The following is a 24,703-nucleotide window of genomic DNA, read 5'->3' as shown; positions in this document are numbered from 1 at the left end:
GGAAGCAGAGGTGCTGAGGAAGAGCTGCAGTTGGAGGCCGGGGGCAGCTCTAAGGCTTCCGAGTGGCCACCAGCCCAGCAGGTTCACAGAGGGAGCCAGTCCAGTAAGGCAGCAGGGGGGCAGGGGGCCCAAGGTGGGGGGCCCTCAGGGGTTAAGCAGGTGAGTTTCTGAGGCTATAAGGTCCTTCAGGGACCTTGGTGGATACATGGAGATTACTAACTCCACCCCAGACCGAGAATTACTTTGAAAATAATTTCCTGCATAGAGTGGGCAGTGCTGCATGGCGGGAGGGAAGGGGTCCCTTCCTGGGCCTCAGAGGTGTGCTGCTAGCAACAGCAGCCACAAACTGTAGGAAGAGGGAAAGGGACACAGGAAAGACGCAACCGGAAGCCACCGCTTCAAGTGCCAGGCAGGGGAGTGGTCCTCAGTCTGGCCTCCAGACCTCTGCAGTCCTCAGCCTCTGAGCAGGGCCCACTGATATCCCTAGCCCCAGGCCAGTTGTGCCCCAGCCCTCAGACTGGCCAGTGCTTCTGAGCTGGCCCTACCCCAGGGAGAATAGGAGCTGCAACGGGGCCAGCAGGTGGAGACTGCTGGGTGGTGCTCTCCCTAGAGAGCTGGGCTGTCCTGCAGGCTCTGCTAGGTGTGGGCTGTGACACCCTGAGTCCACTGCCCTTCAGGCCTCTTCCATGCAGATCCAGGGCTTAGGCCAGTGGTCTCTGAGCCTTACAATTCCCTAGGAGTCCTAGTTTTGCTGGCAGTTTAGCCCCGACAGCCCACCGAGGCACACAGAGTCTTCCCAGCACCTTTCTCTTTGGGGCACATGTAGGCCTAACTGTCAACTGACTCCCAGACACGAACACAAAATGACAGGGACAAGCTGAGAAGGTCGTGCTTCCCCTCCCACTCCTCCGCTAGGAAGGCCGCCCCATCTCTCCAACTAGAAGGCTGCAGGAGGGGTTGGTTTCCAGCAGCTTCTGTTCTTCATCTCCCATCCTGCAGACAGCACCACCCACCACCCGCTCCTTGGATCGCTCTCAGCCTTGGAAGCCTTGTCCTCCCCGTCCTTGAAAAGGCAAAGCCACAGACGCGAGGGTGGGAGGGGCAGGGAGGGGGTTCCAATCCAGCACGTAACAGGATTACCCAGGGCCCAGCTGCTGAAACTGGCCTGAGATCAACTCCTCAAAAGCCGAGAAGGACTCCGGACTGGCCACAGTTGGGAGATGGCTTCCAAACATCATCTGAATGAGGCGCGTGCTGTCCAGCTCAGAACTGCGCCAGGCTGGGGGCACTGGTAGGGCCAGCCAGGTAGGAAGCCTGCCAGGGAGGGGGTTTGCTTTTCTTGGCTCCAACTGGTTAGAAAAGCTGAGAAGGTGTCACCAAGGAAGGAGTCAGGTGGGAGTTCTCCAAAGTATTCAGAGGATGGCGACTCCTGGTGCCAACAGGAAGGTCTGGGCCATGTCTGGGGACTGGGATCACCATGGTGGTCACCCTGGGGTGTTGTGTGCTTACCCAACTGGGCAGCTCTGCGGCCGCACTCATTCACCCACACAGGGGGCTGGGGGCTGGGACCAAAGTATGGCCCACCCCATCCAAGCAGGGCTGGGCCAGGGTCAGGGAGGGATATGTGGTCTGCCCAGACCCCAGGGAGCTGGTGAGTAGAGCTGGGGCTTCAAGCCAGGTCTCCTGACACAGAAGCCATTCTTTTCTTCCTCTGATTTGGAAGGAAAGAGACAGTGCTGAGAGTCTGCGCTCTCTAGGAGTGTGGACCCTACAGCTGGACACAGGGGACCTCCAGAGGCCAGGATCTGCCCCTTCCTGGTTCTATCGCCTTTCTCCAGTTTACTCAACTCTAAAACAGACTCCTATTTCCCAGTGGTGTTGTGAGGATTAAATGACTGAGAATAGTGCCTGGAACACTGTTAAGCCCTTAGTAAAGAGACGCTACTATTTCTATCATTATTAAGAGGAGGGAGGAAGACCCCATGACCAATCAGGTATCCCAAGTATATGCAGCCATCAGCTTGTTGGGGTGCTGGAATACTTCCATTGGACACCCCTAAGTCAAACGACTCCAGGTTCTGTCCCTGTCTACTTCTTTCCCCTACTGGGAAATATTAACCTTAGAGACCATCACAGCATTGTCAGATTTAACTGGGATTGGATGAAGTGAGCTGCATTGATTAGTTTCTCAACTACCTGCTGCAATTTCCAGATTTCTCAGAAGAATCATTTGCCGAGGGCAAGTAAACATTTCTTCTTAAGTTGGTGTTGTCTCTGCCCAGCCTGGCCAGGGTATTGTCCTAGCTTAGCTCATGCAGTCCCTGAGCTGGCCGGCAGCACCCCGAGCTGGGGTTATCTGGACTGGGGATACCTTGCACCTCACTGCTGCAATATGCCTTCCCTCAGGCTACTCTAGGGATTACGGTCTATCTCCTATAGACGTGTGAGTTCCTCAAGGGTAAGGATGCCACGGGGCGCCCTTGAACTTGCTGCCTGGCCCGGCCCAGGAGCTCTATGCAGGTTGCCTGCAGGTATACTAGCTGGCCTGGCCATGCCTGGCCAAGGAAAGGCCACCGCCAGGGTGGACTCTTTTAACCAGGTAGGCAGGGCAGATACCCTCAAAACCACCTGTGTGGTGCAGTCCTCTTACTTGTACACTTTGGTGTTGTATGTCCTCTCCCCAGGGAAGCCGAACATGCCGCAGACCACGCGGGAATTCTTGGCCGTCCAGTGCTTGTCACAGATCTGCTTCCAGGTCTTGCCCTCCTTCACCTCCACGTAGCCCTCCGTCACCGGGGTGCGCTTGCGGTAGGCCGAGAGGATGGCTCGAATCCGAATGTCCTCCACCTGGATATTCAGGTTCTGGGAAGAAGGAGGTGTGGAAGGAGAGGGTTACCCTTCTGGCCTGCCTGCAGACACACCAGGCAACCAGTCCTTCTTTAGCGATTACCGGCCAGGCCTGCTGCCGGCCTGCCTGTGCCCTTGGGCCCCGCAGTCAGCTCTGGGCACCTCCGAGGGGCACATGGCCCAAGCTGCAGTTAGAAAGCGCTATGCATGGGAGGTAGTGAGGCTGCCAGGACCCAACAGGGAGTGGGGTGACCTGGAACAGTCAGAGAAGACTCGGAGAGCCCATGGGCTTCTCCCACATCCAAACCTAAGATCTTGGAGAGCAAAGGGCAGCGGACTCCTCCTGCACAGGCCTCGAAATAAATGCATGGGAGAGAAAGTGTTCTTTGAATGTGGATTTTGCATTTCACTCCAAAGTACCTGTGTATGTGCCTGTGAGTGTGTCTGTGTGTGTCTCCCTGATTCATCTTTCAGTAAAACTTGAGTTTCAGATAGAGGAGCCCCAGATGTCCTGAAGCTGGTGGTGCCACCCTGCAGACTACCGTATACCCCAGGGGTGGGCATTCCTCTGTTCAAAAATCCTTAGAGAGGCCTGAGAGAAGGGTCAGGGCTTAGAGAGAAAGGAAGCAGAGATTCCTGGCGTTGAGTGTGCTGTGTGCAGAGACCCACACCTGCCGGCAGGGATCAGGGAGGTAGGATTGGGGACAACTATTTGGCTGCAGCAAGGAAAGGAGAGACTGCAAACACTTTGAGGTTCCCTTCCCATACCCACCCCATCCATCTATCTGTGGAGTAAAGGACAGGGGCTGGGGTCAGGGTTGGAAAAATTGATTGGCAGGGCTCTTTGGGAGGAAGTAGAGGAGGGCTGGAGGGGCATGGGCGGGAGGAAGGCGCCTGGCTGCCTGCCACATGGGCGCTCCACCTCCCTCGACGTGGAGCTGGAATGTCCCTGTACCACCTAGACCTCCCGGGGATGTGGAGGAGAGGGGGCCTCAAGAGGCTAAGCTGGATGAGAGGAGCAGAGGTTCCCTGGAGTTACAGTGGCACTTTTTAATGCCTTTCCAAGACATGCCATAACAGGCTCCAAATTCTATGGAAGCTCCCTCCCGAATCAGTCACCGCCAGCCATCACCAGCTCTTCCAACAGTCCCTGACTGAGTCCCTGCCTCCATCTGTCTGCCACAGGGCCACTCACCAAAGAGCCTCTTTTTTCTTTTAATTGATTCATTCTTAATCTTTTTTGAGGCAGGGTCTCACTCTGTTGCCCAGGCTGGAGTGCAGTGGTGTGATCAGGGCTCACTGCCGTTTCCATATCCTGGGCTCAAGCAATCCTCCTGTTTCAGTCTCCCAAGTAGCTGGGAGTACAGGTGTGAATCACCATGCCCAACTAATTTAAAAATATATTTCAGAGACGAGGTCTCACTATGTTGCCTAAGCTAGTTTCGAACTCCGGGCCTCAAGGCATCCTCCTACCTCAGCCTCCCGAAGTGCTGGAATTACAGGTATGAGGCACTGCAGCTGGCTCTTTCTAAAACACAGATCTAACCTTGTCCCTTGGCTAGCTCCTCTTTGTCTATGTAATACCCTAATATTGAGCAAATGCTCTCAGCCATTCAAGACTGATTCCACCTATGCCTCCAGCCCCCTCACTGTTCCCAGCTTCACATGGATCAGCAAACACCACGAATTGCAGCATATAATAGCAACAGCTACCGCAAAGCACACGCCAGGTGCCCAGCCCTATGTGAAGTGCCTTCCTTGCGTTCTCGTACTTAACCTCGCATGCTGTAATGAGGTGGTTGATAGCTATTACCATCCCCATCTTACAGATGAGAATACCAGCTGACTCCAGTTCCCTCCCCAGGGCCACCCCGAGGTGCAGGGGAAGACACACACACTGTGAGTGGGTCAGGGACTGGGAGTTGGGGCTGGTCCAAGCGGGGCTGGAAGGCAGGAGGAACCCAGCACCCCAACTGCCCCAGCCCTGTCCAGCCGAGATGCAAATGAACCACGAGTTTGAACAAACCATTCTTTGGGTGCCCAGGGATTCAGGTCTCCTTGCCACAGCCTTCAGGGTCTACAGCCAGGCCACGCTCTCAGGTCCTGAAAGGCGGTGGAAAGTACGTGGGCCTGGAGTGATGGCACTTGGCTCCCTTTCCTTTCCACCACAGCAGAAGGAATGCTGCCAGCGGCAGGATTATGCCTTCCAGTCTGGATGCTGGATGCTTTACAGCCTCATTCAGGCCGCAGGACCCGTGCCACCAAGACACGTGGACAGGGGCGAGCCAAGAAAGGGCCTGAGGTCTAAACCCAGCCCACGAGCCGGCCCTCTTCTGTCTCTTCCCACCTCAGGAGGCCGGGCTGGAATTCCAGTGTGTAACTGTCATGCCCAGAAGGAAAGTTACTGCCTAGCATCAGGCCTGTGCTTCACGGGGCAGGTGGCCCGGGCTGACCTTCAGTTCACAGATCCTCTCCCCTGCATTGGGCAGCAGTGCCGGCTCGCTGCAGGGAAGATGTGACCCCCAGCACCTGGCCTCCACAGGAGGAGGAAGAAGGTCCAGCTGGAGGAGCTCAGTAGACCCCACTGGAAAGAGTTATGTGGGCCTGAGGCCAGCATACACCAACCCAAACGCCAAGGGAGCTTGCACTCGTTCCTGCGATGATGCAGGACAGGTTCCTCCACTGAATATGGCTGGTGGGAAGAGCCTCGGGGGCTCTACGATGAAGGCAATGCAACCTGGAGAAGAGAAAGAGCTAGCACCAGGGGTCATCATCCTCATTCTTCCACCGACTCACTGCATATGAGTTTATGAATCTCTCTCTCTGTGTGTGTATGTGTGTGTGTGTGTGTGCGTGCATGGTGATATGTGCTTGATGGTCTGTGTGTGTGTGGTGTGTATCTCTAGGTCTGTGTGTGTGCACGGTGGTATACGCATGATGGTGTGTTTCTGAGTGTCTGTATGTCCATGTGTCATATAAGCCCCTGCATATGTGTGTGTGTGTGTCTCTCTGGGATTGTGTGTCTCTGGGATTGTGTCTGTGTGCATGATGATGTATGCATGACAGGGTTGTGTGTGTGTGTGCCTGTGTGTCATGTGGGTCTCCGTGTATTCTCTGTATGTGTCTATGACACATGGGTCTCTGAATGTATAAAGTATGCATCTATTTGTGTGTGTTGTGGAGGAGGAAATTCTGAAAGGATCTTGTTCCTTGCAAGGCCTTAGGAAAACAGTCAGGATATGCTTCGCATTCATTCCTTCAAACTGGAACATCTTCTCTTCTTCTCCCTCCAAAGAACCAAAGCCTTCCCACTCTTTAAGGCGCAAATCCATCTTATTCATTCATTCATTTAACAAAACGCAGTCTCTGCCCTCCCTGGGCCTTGCTGGGCTTCCTCCTTACACCCCAAGCCCAGCAGCTTTGAATAATGACAGCTATGGGCATCATTTATTAAATACCAATTAATTGCAGGCTAGGTTTCATTCAGAAAACTTTACATCCACTCCATTATTTAATCCCCATGGCAGCTTTCAAGATGGTTCATGGTCCACCCGTTTAGAGGTAAAAACATGATAAATCTTCGCAAGCTTTTGGAAGTTACCCAAGTTCACACAGCCAAGAAGTAGGTAAACAAGTATGCAAATCGAGTTCTGACTCCAAACCTGTGCTCCAGGCTCATAATGACCACTGGTCTCTGAGCAGTCCTCATCTCATGCCTGTGTCCAATACATTGGTTGGTACTGAGAGTGACTCACCCAGGGCAGGGCCCGGGGCCCAGAATTCTGGGTGTCCCCTTCAACCAGCGGAAGGGGGCTGGTGCTGTGCACATTGCAAGCCCAGTGCCCCATGTCGAGGGGCAGTGAGTCAGACTGGATTGTGTACGTGAGGGGAGAGCTGGGCTCCCGGCATTCTTGTCTTCAGGCCAGCGGGCGGAGGCAGGAAAACCCTCTGGGGCACACATTCGATGCTCACACTAGCTAACCAGCTCACAGAGACTTAGTTAGACGTCTCAGAAAACACACACACACACTTCACTGCTGTGGAATCCCTTCCATGACCACAAGTGTTAGGATATTTTTTGCCCCAGGAGTTCAGTCCCAAAAGTGAAGAGAAAGTTTGAAATATTAAAATATATACACTTTTTTTTTTCTTGTTTTAAATGAAAGGCACTCTAGACTTGCTAGTTTAAAATTCAGCTCCAAATGCCAGAAGCCGGTCAAGCACCCTGCACATATTAAAATTCAAGCTAAAAGCTGATGCTGTCCCTCTTGCCAGAGACAACAGTACACCCAGGCCTCCAGAAAGCTTCCCTCCAAGAGACACACAGACACTCCGGGAAGTGTGGTCCTCAGAGCTTATCACATCCTCCAGCAGGGCCTGAGGCTCTGGGAGTGATTTGCATCCGCTCCCAGAAGGGAAACCCAAGGCACAGCCAGGCAAGGGACTTGTCACTTCAGCTGGAGAGGAAGAGAGCTCTGGGCTCTGACTCTCATGTTTATGCCTGAATGACATTTAACATTTGCAGCATCTGTTAATGACTTGCCAATTCCAGGATGCGATAGTCTGGGTCTGTCGCCAGTGAGGAAAAGTCACCCATTTTGAAAGTCTAGCTGGAAGTTGCATCAGGGAAAGGTACAAGGAGAAGCAAGTCAAGCAAGCCAGACTACGTGAATCCACGTCACAGTTGCCCTAAACTCTCAGCACTAGGCACGTTGGCAAGGCTGGGTCTTAGCTCAGCAGTCATTCTCCTTCCCTCTGTTCTAGAAGTCATAATTTAATATCAGCCCAGGCTTTCTGACCTGAGAGCTCATCCTGGGGGTGAGGAGGGGTGGGAGGATAATGCTGGGAAGACATAACATCATGCCAACATCTCAACGAGAATGCATGAGTGTCAACTCTAGCCAGCCTCTAACTCACCTCGCATGCAGCCTGCCACAACCACCAGCAAGTTCCTGCATCTTCCTCTCAGAGCCTGCAGCTTTCTTACTTTGGCTATCTAAAAACAAAACAGGGCCGGGCGTGGTGACTCACAAACCTCTAATCCCAGCACTTTGGGAGGCTGAGGTGAGCAGATCACTGGAGATCAGGAGTTCAAGACCAGCCTGGGCAACATGGTGAGACCCCATCTCTACTAAAACAAACAAACAAACAAACAACACAAAAAATAGCCGGTCATGGTGGTGCATGCCTGTAATCCCAGCAACTCAGGAGGCTGAGGCAGGAGAATCACTTGAATTCGGGAGGTGGGGGTTGCAGTGAGCCCAGATTGTGCCACTATACTCCCAGCTGAGGTGACTCAGTTGAGCAAGACTCTATCTCAAAAATAAATAAATAGATGGGGCATGGTGGCTCACGCCTGTGATCCCAGTACTTTGGGAGGCCGAGGTGAATGGATCATTTGAGGTCAGGACCAGTCTGACCAACATGGTGAAACCTCATCTCTACTAAAAATACAAAAAAAAAAAAAAATTAGCTGGGCATCTGTAATCCCAGCTACTTGGGAGGCTGAGGCAGAAGAATCACTTAAACCCGGGAGGCGGAGTTGGCAGTGAGCTGAGATTGCGCCACTGCACTCCAGCCTGGGCGAAAGACCAAGACTCCGTTTCAAAAAAATATAAATAAATAAATAATAAAAACAAAACAGGCTGGGTGTGGTGGCTCACACCTATCATCCTCATGCTTTGAGAAGCTGAGGCAGGAGGATGGCTTGAGGCCAGAAGTCCAAGACCAGCCTAGGCAACAGAATGAGACCTCATTTGTAAAATAAAAAAGTTAAAAAATTAGCTGGGCACCAGCAATCCCATTACTGCGTGTATTCCCAAAGGATTATAAATCATGCTACTATAAAGACACATGCACACATATGTTTATTGCAGCACTATTCACAATAGCAAAGACTTGGAACCAACCCAAATGTCCATCAATGATAGACTGGATTAAGAAAATATATACATATACACCATGGAATACTATGCAGCCATAAAAAAGGACAAGTTCATGTCCTTAGCAGGGCCATGGATGAAGCTGGAAACCATCATTCTGAGCAAACTATCACAAGGACAGAAAACCAAACATCGCATGTTCTCACTCATAGGTGGGAACTTAAACAATGAGAACACTTGGACACAGGGTGGGGAACATCACACACCAGGGCCTGTCGTGGGGTTGGGGGAGGGATAGCATTGGGAGAAATGCCTAATGTAAATGACGGGTTGATGGGTGCAGTGGGCCAGCATGGCACAGGTATACCTATGTAACGAGCCTGCATGTTCTGCACATGTACCCTAGAATTTAAAGTATAATAATAATGAAAAAAAATTAGCTGGGCACGGTGGTACCTGCCCATAGTCCTAGCTCCCAGGAGGCTGAGGTGGGAGAATCACTTGAACCCAGGAGTTTGAGGCTGCAGTGAGCCAGTATTGTGCCACTGTACTCCAGCCTGGGCAACAGAGCGAGATCTCCTCTAAGAAACAAAACAAAACAGGGGCCTCCCAGATACAGACCCATGTCCCAACTACCAGCTTGACACTTTCCTCAGCATCTGAAATCAAACACATTCAAGATGCCTTCACCTCTTCCTCTTTTCATCGAGTCACCGAGGGATGCACCTGCCTCCAGCTTTGCAGACCTTTGTGACCGTCTCTCTTCCTCACTCATGCGCCCATTCAGCCCAAGCAAGACCTTCTCTTTGCCCTTCTATTAGCTTGCCATTCTCACTCCCAATTCCCAGTCAGCTGTGCAAGGGGAATTGTGGGAGCATAAGAAAGGGCGTGATAATGCTGTCATCTCACCTAGGCCCACACTGTCTCCTGGCCCCTGGTTTCTTCTCCCATCCGTTCATCCTCTTTGACCACAGTGCATTCAAGGGTCTTGCTCAGATCTTCCTGGTGGCACCCCCGCGTTAGGCCCAAACCACACCCTGCCATTCTCTATCCCTTCTTTTTACCTATCAGAATCCTGCCAACCCTCAGGGAAATTGTTAATCATTTGCTCATTCAAAAATATTTGTCCAGTGCTACCATGTCCCAAGTGCTGTGTGAGACTCTGAAAGGATAGGCACGGTCCTCACTGTCATGAGGTCCATGATCTAGAGGAGGAGAGGCAGTACCAGCATCTCTGTGAAGCCCCCTCCCCTGCCCCCAAATAGCACATCCACACGTTTCATTTCTTCTTTATTCCTCCAGCACTGGCATCTGGTGACTCATGAGTTCTTGGCTTATGCTGACTATCTTGTACTAGTATTTACTTTTCCGCATCCTTTTGCCACTCAATTGGACTGTGAATTCCCTAAGGGCAAAATTGTGCCTTATTCATTTTTGTATTACCCACACAGTAAGAAATTATTACTGGTTCTTTCCAACCATGTCTGAGGACGCACTATAGCCAGACACAGAGTGGGTCCTCAAACATGTTTGGAAGGAACCGGTAATGATTTTTTCAAAATCCAACAACAGGAGTTTAGCTTAGCTAGACATGCTGTGCGCCCAAGTTCAACATTTTAATAAAGACTTTTTCTATTCTTTGTTTAATGCAAAATAAACAGCTACGTAGTCCTCCCCTCTCTTCCTAACATAAGCATGACTTGTGTGACTTAAGGACAGGAGAACATCTGCGCTTTGTCCAGGCATCCTTTTGTCACCTGAGCTCCCTAACACCCCCTCCCCTTTTCCCTTGAGATCTGACACCAATAAATAGTTACTGAACTGAATTAAAAGCCGTCTGATCCTCAGCACACAGTTAGATGGCTTGGCTAAGTGGGTATTATCTGTACACAGTATGAGGCATGCTGTATTCCAGGAGTCTGGCTATGTTGTAATTATCCCTTTTTGATGATCCAATCAGAAACTCTTAGTTTAACGGGCTTCTGGGGGGCTGAGTGCAGTGGCGCATGCCTGTAATCCCAACACTTTGGGAGGCCGAGGCGGGTGGTTCACCTGAGGTCAGGAGTTTCAGACCAGCCTGGCCAACGTGGGGCTCTACTAAAAATACAAAAATTAGCCAGGCGTGGTGGCACGCACCTGTAATCCCAGTTACTCAGGAGGCTGAGGCAGGAGAATCACTTGAACCCAGGAGGCAGAGGTTGCAGTGAGCCGAGGTCACGCCATTGCACTCCAGCCTGGGCGACAAGAGCGAAACTCCAACTCAACAAAAAATAAGCTGCTGGTAACGTTCTTTAGCCTGTGACTTCTTGATGGAAGAAAGTGGGAGAGGAAAGGCATTTCAACAATTTCTGTTCCTCAGCTCTAGGCGACAGAGGCCAGTGGGGGCAGGGTGGGGGTGGCCTGGAGAGCTGAGGTCATGCTGACACCACCAAAGGAAAGAGCCGGTAGTCTGTTGGGGCCTTCCTCCTGTAAATCAAAAGCTTTGCAACACTGCTGGAAAACTGAATGCTCTGTGTTTCATTTTCCAAGCAGGCAGCCACTTGGGTAGGTAACAGAGGCTGCTTTTTTGGAGAATGGGCAAACCCTGCTGTCGACAGGAAGCCGGTGGGACACCTGCTCCAACAACCAGCCCCTGTGACCCAGCAGTTCCTCCTGTCCTGGTCAGGCCCGACTGCCCACCACACAACCTCATGGTGAATCTGGGGTTCTCTTCACAGCCATCCTCACCATGGTAACACAGTCATGATGCATGAGATTGTTTCTCCACTGCTGGACGGTAAGCTCGGGGTGGGCAAGATGGTCCGTTCCATCACTCCCTGTATCCTCATGCCTAGTGTAGGGTCTGGTGCTGAATTGAAATGTATCGAGTGAATGAACGAACAGATCCTTAGCAACAGGCTCCTGGGGATGGGTTGGGGGAATTCCATGGCACTGACACCCAGCATGGCTGAGGTGACTCAAATAAGCCACTTAGGCGCATTGCAGAACCAGGCTGACCGATGCCCACTCTGCCCTAGTCACGTCACCAGACCTCCCTGCAGAGTGGATCTGCCCACGCAGGGCAGGCAGAGGCTTTCTCTGGCCCAGCTCAAGCCCCCACTTCCTCCAGATAGCAACTATCCCACAGGTTTCCTCATTCACCTCTCTCTTCTCCAAACTGCCACGCATTTGAGCACCCAATCACATTCTTCAAAGTTTGAGTACATCCTGTTCATTTATTTATTTCACCTAAAACAAATTATAAGCCTCCTTATTCATGTGTGCTGTCAAATAAATAGAATGTTATGTATTGGTTTATTTCATCTCACAAACAGTTATAATGGTATTTATACTTTTCAAAGCATTGTATCTACAACAGCCGGATCAGAAACCAGGTTCCCATCTGTTATCCACATACACACCCTTCTGCATTTCAGATGTTCAGTCGGGAAAATAGGTCACTCTAGAACTACTTGCTTTGTGTGTCCCTTTTGGTAGCTGGCAAGCCCTGGCTACATACAGGCTCTTAGTAAATAGAATCGTGGAATGTGAGGGCTGGACAGGATCTTTTTTATTCTTTTTTTTTTTTTTTTGAGATGGAGTCTCCCTTTGTCGCCCAGGCTGGAGTGCAGTGGTGCAATGTTAGCTTAGTACAACCTCCACCTCCTGGGTTAAAGCGATTCTCGAGTAGCTGGGACTACAGGCACGCGCCACCATGCCCAACTAATTTTTTGTATTTTTAGTAGTGGGGGGGGGGTCTCGTCACATTGGCCAGGCTGGTCTCGAACTCCTGACCTCAAGTGATCCACCCATCTTGGCCTCCCAGAGTGCTGGGAATATAGGCATGAGCCACCGTGCCCAGCCCTGGACAGGATGTTATATATCCTCTTGCCCAAGAAGTAGGAGAGACAAAACCCAGGAGAGCTACATCTGATTGTCCAGCCAGACAGTTCAGTAAAACTGAGAGTTCAGAGGCTGTGGGCCTCCACCTTGGCTCCTTCTGCCCTTGCCGAAAAGTCCGGTGCAAACTATCCCCTGGCTACCATTTGTCTTCCTCTTACAGAGAGAGGCCATCCAACTACCCTGTGACCATCCAGGAATGGGGTCTAAATTTAGGCGTGGGGGGACCACTACCTTCTAAACTGCACAGAGGTGAAAATAGGCCCCCTTTTTTCCCCAGACCACCCAGTGCAACCTCTCTGGTGGGAGTCAGGGGAAGGATGAGATTCCTGGCTGGGAAGGTTCAGAATTTTCAGAAGTCCTTCTAGAGACCTTTCCCTTTTAGGCTGAAGCCCTCCACCCTCGGCCGCCCCCAAACAGACAGAGCTGCCGCTGGGAGGGCAATGCTGAAACATTTGGCAGCTGACTGTAACTAATAAAAACCTGGACCCAAGGAATTTAAAAAATTTACAGCAGCCTCAGTCTCTGTGGTTAAGACGAGAAGAAAGGGCTTTTTCAGGTCTCAGCATCCTTCCAGACGAACGCGAGAGAGCAGAGAATAGGGGGACCGGGTTCTCCCCTTGGGTGGAAAGAAATGGCTTTCTCCTCGTTCTGTCCTCATCGTCCCTCTGTTGGCCCCTCCAGACCTCCTGCGCTGCCCACTTTCACAAATGGGAAACTGAGGCTTGGAGGTCACTCAGGGGATAGGCAACACCTAAATCTCACAGCCTGGGGATTTTCCAATCAGTTCCGGCAATGGAATTGCTTTTTGCAAAAGAGCCTTTAAAGGATGGGTAAGGAAGAAGGTGGGGTGAGGTGGGGTGGGGTGGGGTGGGGTGGGGAGGGGTGGGGTAAAGAAAAAAGACCAAAACGTTTCCTGATTAGCGACACACAGCCCAGCCACGAGGCTTCCTGTGAGAGCACATGACAGGGCAACGTGCAGAGCAGCCGGGGAGCAGAGGTTTACTCAGCAGGGCATCTGGATTTGTCATCTTTCCTTATCTAATGCTTTTTCCAACCGGTCTACCCGCCACAGGCAGGAAACAAAGCCTCTCCATTTAAGAGGCTCTGAAATCCTGGGAGGTTTGGTTTGGGCTCTGTTTTCCAGGTTTAAAAGAGATCTGTTCATTTGGAGCCAAGAGTATTTCACATTTGCTTATTTGCTCCTACTTACCTCCTTTTAAGAAAGATTTGAGGATTGACCTAAAACTGATTTTCTTTATATCCAGACAAACTTCTGTTTTGTAGGACAGTATCCAGAGGCCCAAGAAGGGTCAGTCACTGGATATATAGCTGTGAGTTCCAGTCTCCACTGGGACTGGAACCCAGGGGTTCTGCCTTCAATTCTGGAGTCCAAAACTGAGAATATACAATAAGATATGACGGCACAGCCTGTGTCAGAAAAGGGGAAAACTGAGAACCTGCCTGGTTAATTTCCTGGATGAAATGAACCAAGGCTGGGGATTCAGTGGTAGGACTAACCCAGGGCAGCACTTTTAGAGTCTGCAAAGCACTTTTACAGAAATCATCTGATTTTTTTCCCCTACAGAATATTTAAAACTACCTTGTAAATGATGAATGCACACTACGTCATTCTGATGGAGAAACCATTGCCCCTGAACTACAGACCGTCACAGCTGGAAGGGATTGAATTCAACTCGCTCGACATTTGCCCTGTTGTTCTGGATGCTGGTCAAAAGGCAGGTTAGGGTACAAACCTGTGAACTTTCCCTTGGTGGGGTCACTTATGTGAAGAAGGTGTGATTTTTTTTTCCTCCTCTAGAGGGGAATTTACAATCAGGAACTCCCAAAGATGCTGCAAGCAGCTGTAGGAGTCCAGGGAAGCACAGTTTGCTCATTAAGTGAAATTCCATCAGCCAGCCTCCAGGGCTCAGTGACTCATGCCTCTGGCATTCCAGAGTAGGATGAACTTGGTCTAGACTGATGCAGTTTTCTTCCATTCTCTGCTTTGGGAATTCCAGTGCACTCTGGAGGAAGCATGGGTTGTGAGGGTCATCTGTAATGATCTGTGACCTGTCCCCAATCTCCAGGGGTTAATGAGGGTGAATGTTACAGAGCCCAGCCCACGCCCCTGCAGAGTAGGCATGGGAAGGGACGCGGAGGCCCTCATCACATTCTTTAGCCCAGTGGTCTACGACTGGGGTCGCAAAACACAGAGAAATCATTCACTGACATTTCGTTCCTGGCCACTTTTCAATTTGCCCCTTCCAAACTGGGGGAATTCGAAGGAGGGCTTTAACTCTCACACTTTAGGTTGCCGGGCGCGGTGGCTCAAGCCTGTAATCCCAGCACTTTGGGAGGCCGAGATGGGCGGATCACGAGGTCAGGAGATCGAGACCATCCTGGCTAACACAGTGAAACCCCGTCTCTACTAAAAAATACAAAAAACTAGCCGGGCGCGGTGGCGGGCGCCTGTAGTCCCAGCTACTCGGGAGGCTGAGGCAGGAGAATGGCGTGAACCCGGGAGGCGGAGCTTGCAGTGAGCTGAGATCCGGCCACTGCACTCCAGCCTGGGCGGCTAGCGAGACTCCGTCTCAAAAACAAAAACAAAAACAAAACAAAAAAAACTCTCACACTTTGATATGAAGAGTGAAAAGTCTGTACCTGGTTTCACGGTCAAGGCCATTAGGGGCTGCAGAAAAGGCAAACAGAGAACCCAAGCACACAATACACATGCTGGTTGGCATCCCTTCTCTCTCTATGTTCTCACACACACATGATGCCAATTTACACATGGTACACAGTGTCAATATCCAGCTAGGCACACACTATGTGGGATGAGTGCATTTTCCCAGACACTGAGTAACAGGGTCTTGAAACTTGGCAATCACTTAATCCCACTTCCCTCCCCATGTAGGCAATCTGACCACAATATTCCTGGCAGGTGTTGTCCAGTTCATGCTTGAATTCCTCCACCGACAAGGAGCTCACTGTCAGGCCTCCGAGCCCAAGCCAAGCCATTGCATCCCCTGTAACTTGCACGTATAAGCTCAGATGGCCTGAAGTAACTGAAGAATCACAAAAGAAGTACAAATGCCCTGCCCTGCCTTAACTGATGACATTCTACCACAAAAGAAGTGAAAATGACCGGTCCCTGCCTTAAGCGATGACATTACCTTGTGAAAGTCCTTTTCCTGGCTCATCCTGGCTCAAAAAGCTCCCCCATTGAGCACCTTGTAACCCCCACTCCTGCCCGCCAGAGAACAACCCCCCTTTGACTGTAATTTTCCTTTACCTACCCAAATCCTATAAAACAGCCCCACCCTTATCTCCCTTCGCTGACTCTCTTTTCGGACTCAGCCCACCTGCACCCAGGTGAAATAAACAGCCATGTTGCTCACACAAAGCCTGTTTGGTGGTCTCTTCACACGGACGCGCGTGACACCCACCACTAACTTTGGGTAGAGCTACCTACTGTGGGGCTTCCAGTGAGCCTAAGATCTATCTCCCATCATGCTCCCCTCCGCTTTGGCTCTGGGAGTTGGAATATATTCTTTTTTTTTTTGAGACAGAGTTTTGCTCTTGTTGCCCAGGCTGGAGTGCAATGGCACCATGTCGGCTCATTGCAACCTCCCCCTCCCCGGGTTCAACCTCAGCCTCCCAAGTAGCTGGGATTACAGGCGCCCGCCACCACGCCCAGCTAATTTTGTATTTTCAGTAGAGACGGGGTTTCACCATGTTGGCCAGGCTGGTCTTGAACTCTTGACCTCACATGATTTGTCTGCCTCGCCTCCCAAAGTGCTGGGATTACAAGCATGAGCCACTGCATCCGGCTGGGAGTTGGAATACATTCTAAACATTCTTCTGCATGGTAGTAGTTCAAGTATTTGAAAAGAACCATCTCCCCCCATATCTCTTTTCTTGACAAAAAACTTCAGTTCCTCGTGATATGGTTTCCAGATTTGTCTCCATCCTGCTGGCCTTTTCCCTGGTGACCTGGTTAAGATCTGGATCCAGAACTGAACCCTGCAGTTAGCGACTGGTCCAAAAGGCAAAGAGCTTAGGGAAATAATTCTTCTATCTGTAAAGTAGTTGACATTAACTTTTTTTTTTTTTTTTTTTTTTCAGCAGCCCTACCACACTCTTGGCTGATACCGAGCTTTTTGTCAACCACTGCTGCCTCAGAGATTTGTTCTTTTTTTTTTTTTTTTTTTTTTGAGATAGGGTCTCGCTCTGTCACCCAGGCTGGAATGCAGTGGCACCATCATTGCTCACTGCAGCCTCCACCTCCTAGGGTCAATCAATCCTTCCACCTCAGCCTCCCAGGTAGCTGGGACCACAGGCGCATGCTACCATGTCAGGTTAATTTTTTTAATTTGGTAGAGACGCGGTCTCGCCATATTGCCCAGGCTGGTCTCAAACTCCTGGGCTCAAGCAATCTGACCACCTCTACCACCCAAAGTGCTGGGATTACAGGTGTGAGCCACCACAACACGCCTTTTTTTTTTTTTTTGAGACGGAGTCTCGCTCTGTCACCCAGGCTGGAGTGCAGTGGCCGGATCTCAGCTCACTGCAAGCTCCACCTCCTGGGTTTATGCCATTCTCCTGCCTCAGCCTCCCAAGTAGCTGGGACTACAGGCGCCCGCCACCTTGCCCGGCTAGTTTTTTGTATTTTTTTAGTAGAGACGGGGTTTCACCATGTTAGCCAGGATGGTCTCGATCTCCTGACCTCGTGATCTGCCTGTCTCGGCCTCCCAAAGTGATGGGATTACAGGCTTGAGCCACCGCGCCCAGCCCAAAAGATGCCTTTTTTTAAAAAAAAAAAGATCAATGATTTTTTAGTTACTCTCCCTAAAGTCTGCACTCCTGGGACTTTTTTTCCCCCATGGACTTTGATATAGACCCTTCTATTCATCCCCAGTATGTTACAGCTTGGGCCCATTATTTCAACCTACAACAGTTTTTCTGAAAGTTCATTCCATAATTTTATACTCCAGCAATCTCTCCTAGTTTTGTATCTCCCATAGATTTTATCAGTATTCCTTTTAATTTCCATGAACATTCCTGATACATGATGGGGAGGCCGGAGCAGAGCCCTAGCGCTCGCCATCAGAGACCATCCACTCTGTTTACACAAATTAGTCAGCAGTTTACCCTGGGTATCATTAGTCAGTGTGTTCATGACCTCACCCAACTGCATGTCCACCAAAGCTATGTCTCTTCTTCTTATCCACAAAAATTTAATAGCAGGCATTTCTTTAGCTGAGAGGAATGATCCTATGACTTCAGCTACCAACATAGGCCATTCCAGAAGGTATTTTGGAGAAATGTCTCAGCATCCCATAAATATCCCGTGTAGGTGGTCCAGGCAGTTCTCCACTCATCAGGCCAGCACTGCCAGTAAGCATGAGCCTCAGCCACAAAGCCCTGGATGCAAGAACCTTCTGGCAACTCACGGAGGTTCTCCCCAGACATCCTGAAGTCTAGGCCCTTTCATGACCTACTTTCAGTGGCTACCAAAGGGAAGAAGTTGCAGGGGACTGGTCATCAATGAAAGTTCCCTCAGTCTCTGTGGTTGGCCAGAAAGCTTCCCCCTGGCTTGTGGGCACCAGCCTGATCTATCTGACAGCAAAAGGGAGGCCTTCTAGGAAAATGCAGAGTGTGTAAGGCTGTGGATGTCACCTGGCTCTTTAAGCCAGACGTCTCCATAGGTTGCCTCTGTGGGTTTCCGGAGATTCGTTAGGGTCCATGCTCCTTGCCTTGGAAGGATCCCCAGCTTTCTCCAAGGTGTACATCTTGTCTTATAGGTTCTAAGGGCTGGAGGACAAGGGCCATGTTTTCTTTCTCTACTGGTATCCCAAACCAGCAGGTACCCAACAAATGCCCTGAAGAAAGGTAGGGGCTAAGCTTTCCCATCATGGAATCTCAGCCCTTCCAGAATAAGAAAGTTGTCTCCGACATATTTTTTTTTCAGTCTTTTTTTTTTTTTGAGATGGAGTCTTGCTGTTGTCGGCTCAGGCTGGAGTGCAATGGTGTGATCTCGGCTCACTGCAACCTCCACCTCCCAGGTTCCAGCAATTCTCCTGCCTCAGCCTCCTGAGTAGCTGAGATTATAGGCACCTGCCACCATGCCTGGCTAATTTTTGTATTTTTAGTAGAGATGGGATTTTACCATGTTAGCCAGGCTGGTCTCGAACTCCTGACCTCAGGTGATCCACCCGCCTTGGCCTCCCAAAATGCTGGGATTACAGGCATGAGCCACCACACCCGGCCATTTTCAGTCTTTTCTATGTTTATTCCACCCCATGAAAGTTCTTCTTTTGATATGACCCATCTTATTTCGCCCTGGAATTGCTAAGCATTGGAACTGGCACTTAGTAGGTATTCAACAAACATTTATCTAATGAAGTGCCACTCAGAGTCCTTTTTCCTAAAATCTTTTTTTTTCTAATGCCAGATGAACCTTCTCATTTTCTCGACACAAAGCTCACTGATGTTTTGGCCTGTCCTTTTTTTTTTTTTTTTTTTTTTTTAATTCAAGTCATCAATGACTTTCTTATGCCAAGAAGCCTGGGTCTTCACTGGACACTCCAGGTAGATTAACCTGAGGTTCTAGGTTGAACAGAGGCCCATCCAAGATGTTACAAATCAGCTCATGGTCTGATTAGGCAGGACAAGCTGTGAAGAAATTATTTGCTTCCATGTGCTTCTCATTGCTGTTTAGCTTATATTTTATCCTGGGAGATTCTCCACCTAAGGGGATAACAATTTCTGGCTTGCATTTTCTGGGGAGAAGAAAATTTGGAAGTTGGAGACATTGTTCCCATTAGGTACCTAGAATTTATCTGTTGGATACAATGATGCATAAGATATAGCCCCTGCCCTCTGGGAGCTTCCAATCTCATGAGAGAGATAAGATACACATAAGTGGGGGCCAATTATTGCTCATGAGGTTATAAGGAATGGAGATGGAAAATTTTGTGAAACTGGGTTGGACGAGCCCAACTGTCAGATCATAAACTTCATGGTAAAGAAAGCAAAGCTGTCATTAGTGACTGGAAGACTGAAGAAAGTATATCAACTCCATCACAATCTCTCCAGTTATCTTCAATAAAATAGCAGCATTTGACAGGTGTCGACCAGAAGCAGCCTCCTCCACAGCTGACAGAAGCCTGGGAATCCTTTTCCATGCTATACTGCAGGGCTGGACAAATTCCCAGCACACTTGGGAACATATATGGAGAGAGAAGGACTGTGTGAGCCGTGACAGTAAAGGCCACAGTCTTGGGAGAACTTCCTCTGGAGCCCAAGTAGGGCAATTTCCAGTCACCTTTCTTCTGCATTAGTGCTGGGGTCAGTTGGAGGCTGAAGCACAGCGAAGGTTCCTTGACCTGGATTTGGGGCAGATCCCACAATTCCTTGGAGGTGGCATCCGACATGTTCCTTGAGGACAGGAGTGTTAGCTGCCAACTCCTCCTGCCCTAATTCCCACATATGTTGCAAATAAGAGTCATGTAATAAATATTTGTTAATTTAATTGTTTCGGTAAAGAATTTGCTGGAAAGCTAATCCTGAAATTTAGCCATAAATGTAGACTTTCAAATGCTGAAATGATCAGTCTGGCAACATCAGAATCATCTGGGGCTGCTTAAAGAAAAATAAACTGGTCCCATAGCAGGAGATTTTGAGCCAGCAGGTCAGTGGGAGGCCCCAGTACCTCCATTTTTTTTGTTTGTTTGTTTGAGACGGAGTCTCACTCTGTCGCCCAGGCCAGAGTGCAGTGGCGTGATCTCGGCTCACTGCAAGCTCCGCCTCCCGGGTTCATGCCATTCTCCTGCTTCAGCCTCCTGAGTAGCTGGGACTAAAGGCACCCGCCACCACGCCCAGCTAATTTGTGTGTGTGTGTGTGTGTGTGCGCGTGTTTAGTAGAGACGGGGTTTCACCGTGTTAGCCAGGATGGTCTTAATGTCCTGACCTCGTGATCCGCCTGCCTCAGCCTCCCAAAGTGCTGGGATTACAGGCGTAAGCCACTGCGCCCAGCCCAGTACCTGCATTTTTAAAGTGATTCCAGGCCGGGAGCGGTGGCTCACACCTGTAATCCCAGCACTTTGGGAGGCCGAGGTGGGTGGATCACGAGGTCAAGAGATTGAGACCATCCTGGCCAACATGGTGAAACCCTATCTCTACTAAAAATACAAAAAAATAGCCCGGTGTGGTGGCGGGCGCCTGTAGTCCTAGCTACTTGGGAGGCTGAGGCAGGAGAATAGCGTGAATCCGGGAGGCAGAGCTTGCAGTGAGCCGAGATCGCCCCACTGCACTCCTGCCTGGGCGACAGAGCGAGACTACATGTCAAAAAAAAAAAAAAGATTAATTAATTAAAAAAAGTGATTCCAATCCTCAGCTACATTGGCCAGTGGTAGCCAGCTTTCAAGATGGCCCCAGCAACCCTACCTGGTGTCTCACGTTTGTGTAATCTCCTCCCACTCTCTACCAGGGTTAGTCTGTGTGATCCATAGAATACAGTGAAATGATGGCCTATCACTTCCAAGATTAAGTTATGAAACATGACTTCCATCCTGTGCTCTTTCTCTCACTCTCCTTTGCCTCACTTACTGTGAGGGAAGATGACCACCATGTCCTGAGGCCACTCAGGCAGCCTACCAAGAGGCCACATAGAGAGGAACAGAGGGCTGCAGTCTACAGCTAGCAAGGAACCACAGCCTGCCAACAACCATACCAGCCTGTGTGGGAGGGGACCTTCCAGCCCCCACTGATAGCCTGCGTGCAATTCCATGACAGACCCTGAGCAGAATCAAGAAGCTAAGCCGCTCCTCAATTCCTGACTCTCAGAAACCGTGTGAGATAATAAAGATTCATTGTTTTCAGCTGCAAAATCTGGGGGCAATTTGTTATGCAGCAATTGATAACTAATACATTTTCCTACCCAAAGGGCAAGCTCCTGAATATGGCACAGGAGGTGTTTCATGCCCGTCTTTCCAGCTTCAGTTAACTCTACTCCCAGATGCACTCTCCCTGAGATCATGCTCCCTGACATCAGCCTTCCCACCTCTGTGCCTCTGTCCATGCTGTTCCTTGTGCCTGGAAATGCCCTTTCCCCATGGATGGGATTCCCTTCTCCACAAATCCTTCCCTAAACTGCCCTTGCATCTAATCCCATTGGGTTAGGTACCCTCCTTCCTGCTCACACACACTTCCTGAAATCAATACACAAAAAGCGAGTCACATGGAAGAAGAAAAATGTTTGCATGATGGAGACATCAAAAGCACATGACTTGCCTCTATCTGGTTGATCAACGAATTGTCAAATTTGAACCCAGGAATCCTTTTGTCGCTGCACACCACACCGACGTCCTCCGTGTGCTTGCAGTCGGTGACGCCCCAGCCATTGGAGGTGCATGCTGCAAGGGTCGCCTCATTGCCAGTACAGTGGAGATTGTCCAACCAGATGGGCCCTGAAAGAAGCAGAGAGGAGAGAAACCAAGAGATGCGTCAATGCAGGTCTGAGTCTTTGAGGGACACCAGTGTCTTACATGGAAAGAGAATTTTTCTCTAATTTTGGCAGCTGTGTGTGGCCATCAATTAATTTTTATTATATTAAGATACTGCACGTAGCTCAAGACCACCTGGATTCCCACACCACAGTAAGCAGCTGATGTGATTTGGGGATGTGGTAGGTTGAACATGATTAGGATAGAAATTAGATTTAAGCCCAGAGGTCACATGAGATAGTGGAAAGAGTGGGGCTTTGGGTACCAAGCCGGGTTTGAGCTCTCGTTCAGCCAGGGTCAAGGGCCCTTTTTCTTATCAGTAAAGTGGGACTAACAATGACACTTCAGCTGCACAGCTGTGTGCAGATCAGAGATACTACGAAGCATGTGCCTAGTCCATTGCTGGCCATAGTTACTAAAAAATAGTGATGATGATGATGTTTTAGTGGCACTGACTATGGCACAAGCCAGTCTCACCTTCTATCTGTAGCAGAGGCTGAACTCTGACCCTTCAGGGAGGAACTAAACTCTCCTGCCACTGAAGATTTGGGTTTTTTGTTGGTTTGGGTTTTTTGAAGATTTGGGTGGTTGTTGTTGTTTGACACAGAGTCTGGCTCTGTCTCCAGGCTGGAGTGCAGTGGGGTGATCTCGGTTCACTGCAACCTCTGCCTCCTGGGTTCCAGTGATTCTGCCTCAGCCTCCGAAGCAGCTGGGACTACAGGTGTGCGCCACCACGTCCAGCTTATTTTTTGTATTTTAGTGGAGACGGGGTTTCACCATGTTGGCCAGGATGGTCTCAATCTCCTGATCTCGTGATCTGCCTGCCTTGGCCTCCCAAAGTGCTGGGACTACAGGCATGAGCCACTGTGCCCGGCCTGGTTTGAGGTTTTTAAGGCATTTTCACATGTAGTATCTCCTTGGTCTTCCAACACCTAGAGGATGAGGTGGCATGATTATCCTATCACCCCTTGAGCCCAGAAGCCTGGGCCTTGACTTCCTATTCAGCTCCTCTTACTTCTCAATGTTTCCCATCACTGGCTCAGAGACAGCCCAGCCAGACTGGCCCATGGAACCACCTCATCATGTTCCAGAAGGCCACCATGGGACTCCGCTTACCTCCTGTTTTTTTTCTCACTTGCACTAAGTAGAGAATTCAGCATGCAAAGTCCTAGAGGGTGAACCACAGTGAAGCACTACTTCACACCCCTAGGATGGCTACTATCAAAACAACAGAAAATGGGCCGGGCGCAGTGGCTCACACCTGTAATCCCAGCACTTTGGGAGGCCGAGGCGGGTGGATCACGAGGTCAGGAGATTGAGACCATCCTGGCCAACATGGTGAAACCCTGTCTCTACTAAAATACAAAAAATTAGCCGGGCGTGGTGGCACACGCCTATAATCCCAGCTACTCAGAAGGCTGAGGAAGGGGAATGGCTTGAGCCTGGGAGACAGAGGTTGCAGTGAGCTGAGATCACAACACTGCACTCCAGTCCGGCAACAGAGCAAGACTCTGTCTCAAAAAACAAAAAAACAAAAAGAAACAACAACAACAAAAAACCCCAAAAAAACAAAACAAAACCAAAAAAACAGAAAATGACAGTGCTGGCAAGGTTGTGGAAACTGGAACCCTTGTGCACTGTCAATGAGAACGCAAAATGGTACAGGTGCTATAGAAAACAGTATGGTATTTCCTTAAAAAATTAAAAGTAAAATTACCATATGATCTAGCAAAAGAATTGAAAACAGCATCTCTAAGAGGTATCTGCACACCTGTGTTCATAACAGCATTATTCACAATAGCCAAGAGGTGGGAGCAACCCAGGTATCCATCAACAAAATGTGGTCTATCCATACAATGGAATATTAGTCAGCCTTCAAAAGGGAGGAAACTCTGAAACCCGCTGCAAGATGGATGATTCATAAAGACATGATGCTAGGTGAAATAAGCCAGTCCCAAAAGACAAATATCATATGGGGTATCTAGAAGAGTCAAATTCATTGAAACAGAAAGTAGAGTGGTGGCTGCCAGGGTCCGGGATGAGAAAGAAATGAGTGTGGTTGTTTAATCGGTACAGAGTTTCAGTTTTGCAAGATGGAAAAGTCTGGAGATGGACGGTGATGATGGCTGCACAACAATGTGAATATACTTAACACTACTGAACTATACACTTAAAAATGTTTAAGGCTGGGCTGGACACAGTTCACGCCTGTAATCTCAACACTTCGGGAGGCCAAGGCGGGAGGATCCTTCAAGCTCAGGAGTCCGAGACCAGCCTGGGCAACATAGCGAGACCTCGTCTCTACTAAAAATCAAAACATTTAGCTGGGCATGGTGGCGCATGCCTGTAGTCCTAGCTATTCAGGAGGCCGAGGTGGGAGAACTGCTTGAGCCCAGAAGGTTGAGGCCGCAGTGAGCTGTGATTGTGCCATTGCACTCCAGCCTGGGTGACAGTGAGACCCTGTCTCCAAAAAAAACCCCAAAAAGTTAAGGTGGTAAATTTTATGTGATGCGCATCTTGCCATAATTTTTTTAAAAAATCATAAAGTACTAGAGGGTTTTCAAATAATGATTTTTATAAGTGCCG

At 49.7% G+C, this 24,703-nt stretch overlaps 1 protein-coding gene across 1 annotated transcript in view; it reads right to left on the bottom strand.

Annotated features, from left to right (window-relative positions):
• Positions 1-24,703, bottom strand: part of LOXL2 (lysyl oxidase like 2) — a 99,576-nt gene that overhangs the window by 39,667 nt on the left and 35,206 nt on the right. The window contains exons 3-4 of the mRNA XM_050801394.1: positions 21,906-22,081; positions 2,651-2,862 (exon numbers count right to left, since the gene is read on the bottom strand). Coding sequence (XP_050657351.1) covers positions 2,651-2,862; positions 21,906-22,081 — 388 coding nt within the window. The remainder of the gene's footprint in view (positions 1-2,650; positions 2,863-21,905; positions 22,082-24,703) is intronic.

This window comes from Macaca thibetana, chromosome 8 (assembly GCF_024542745.1).
Source record: "Macaca thibetana thibetana isolate TM-01 chromosome 8, ASM2454274v1, whole genome shotgun sequence".
NCBI lineage: Eukaryota > Metazoa > Chordata > Mammalia > Primates > Cercopithecidae > Macaca > Macaca thibetana.
This window is presented reverse-complemented; position numbering and strand designations above follow the sequence as displayed.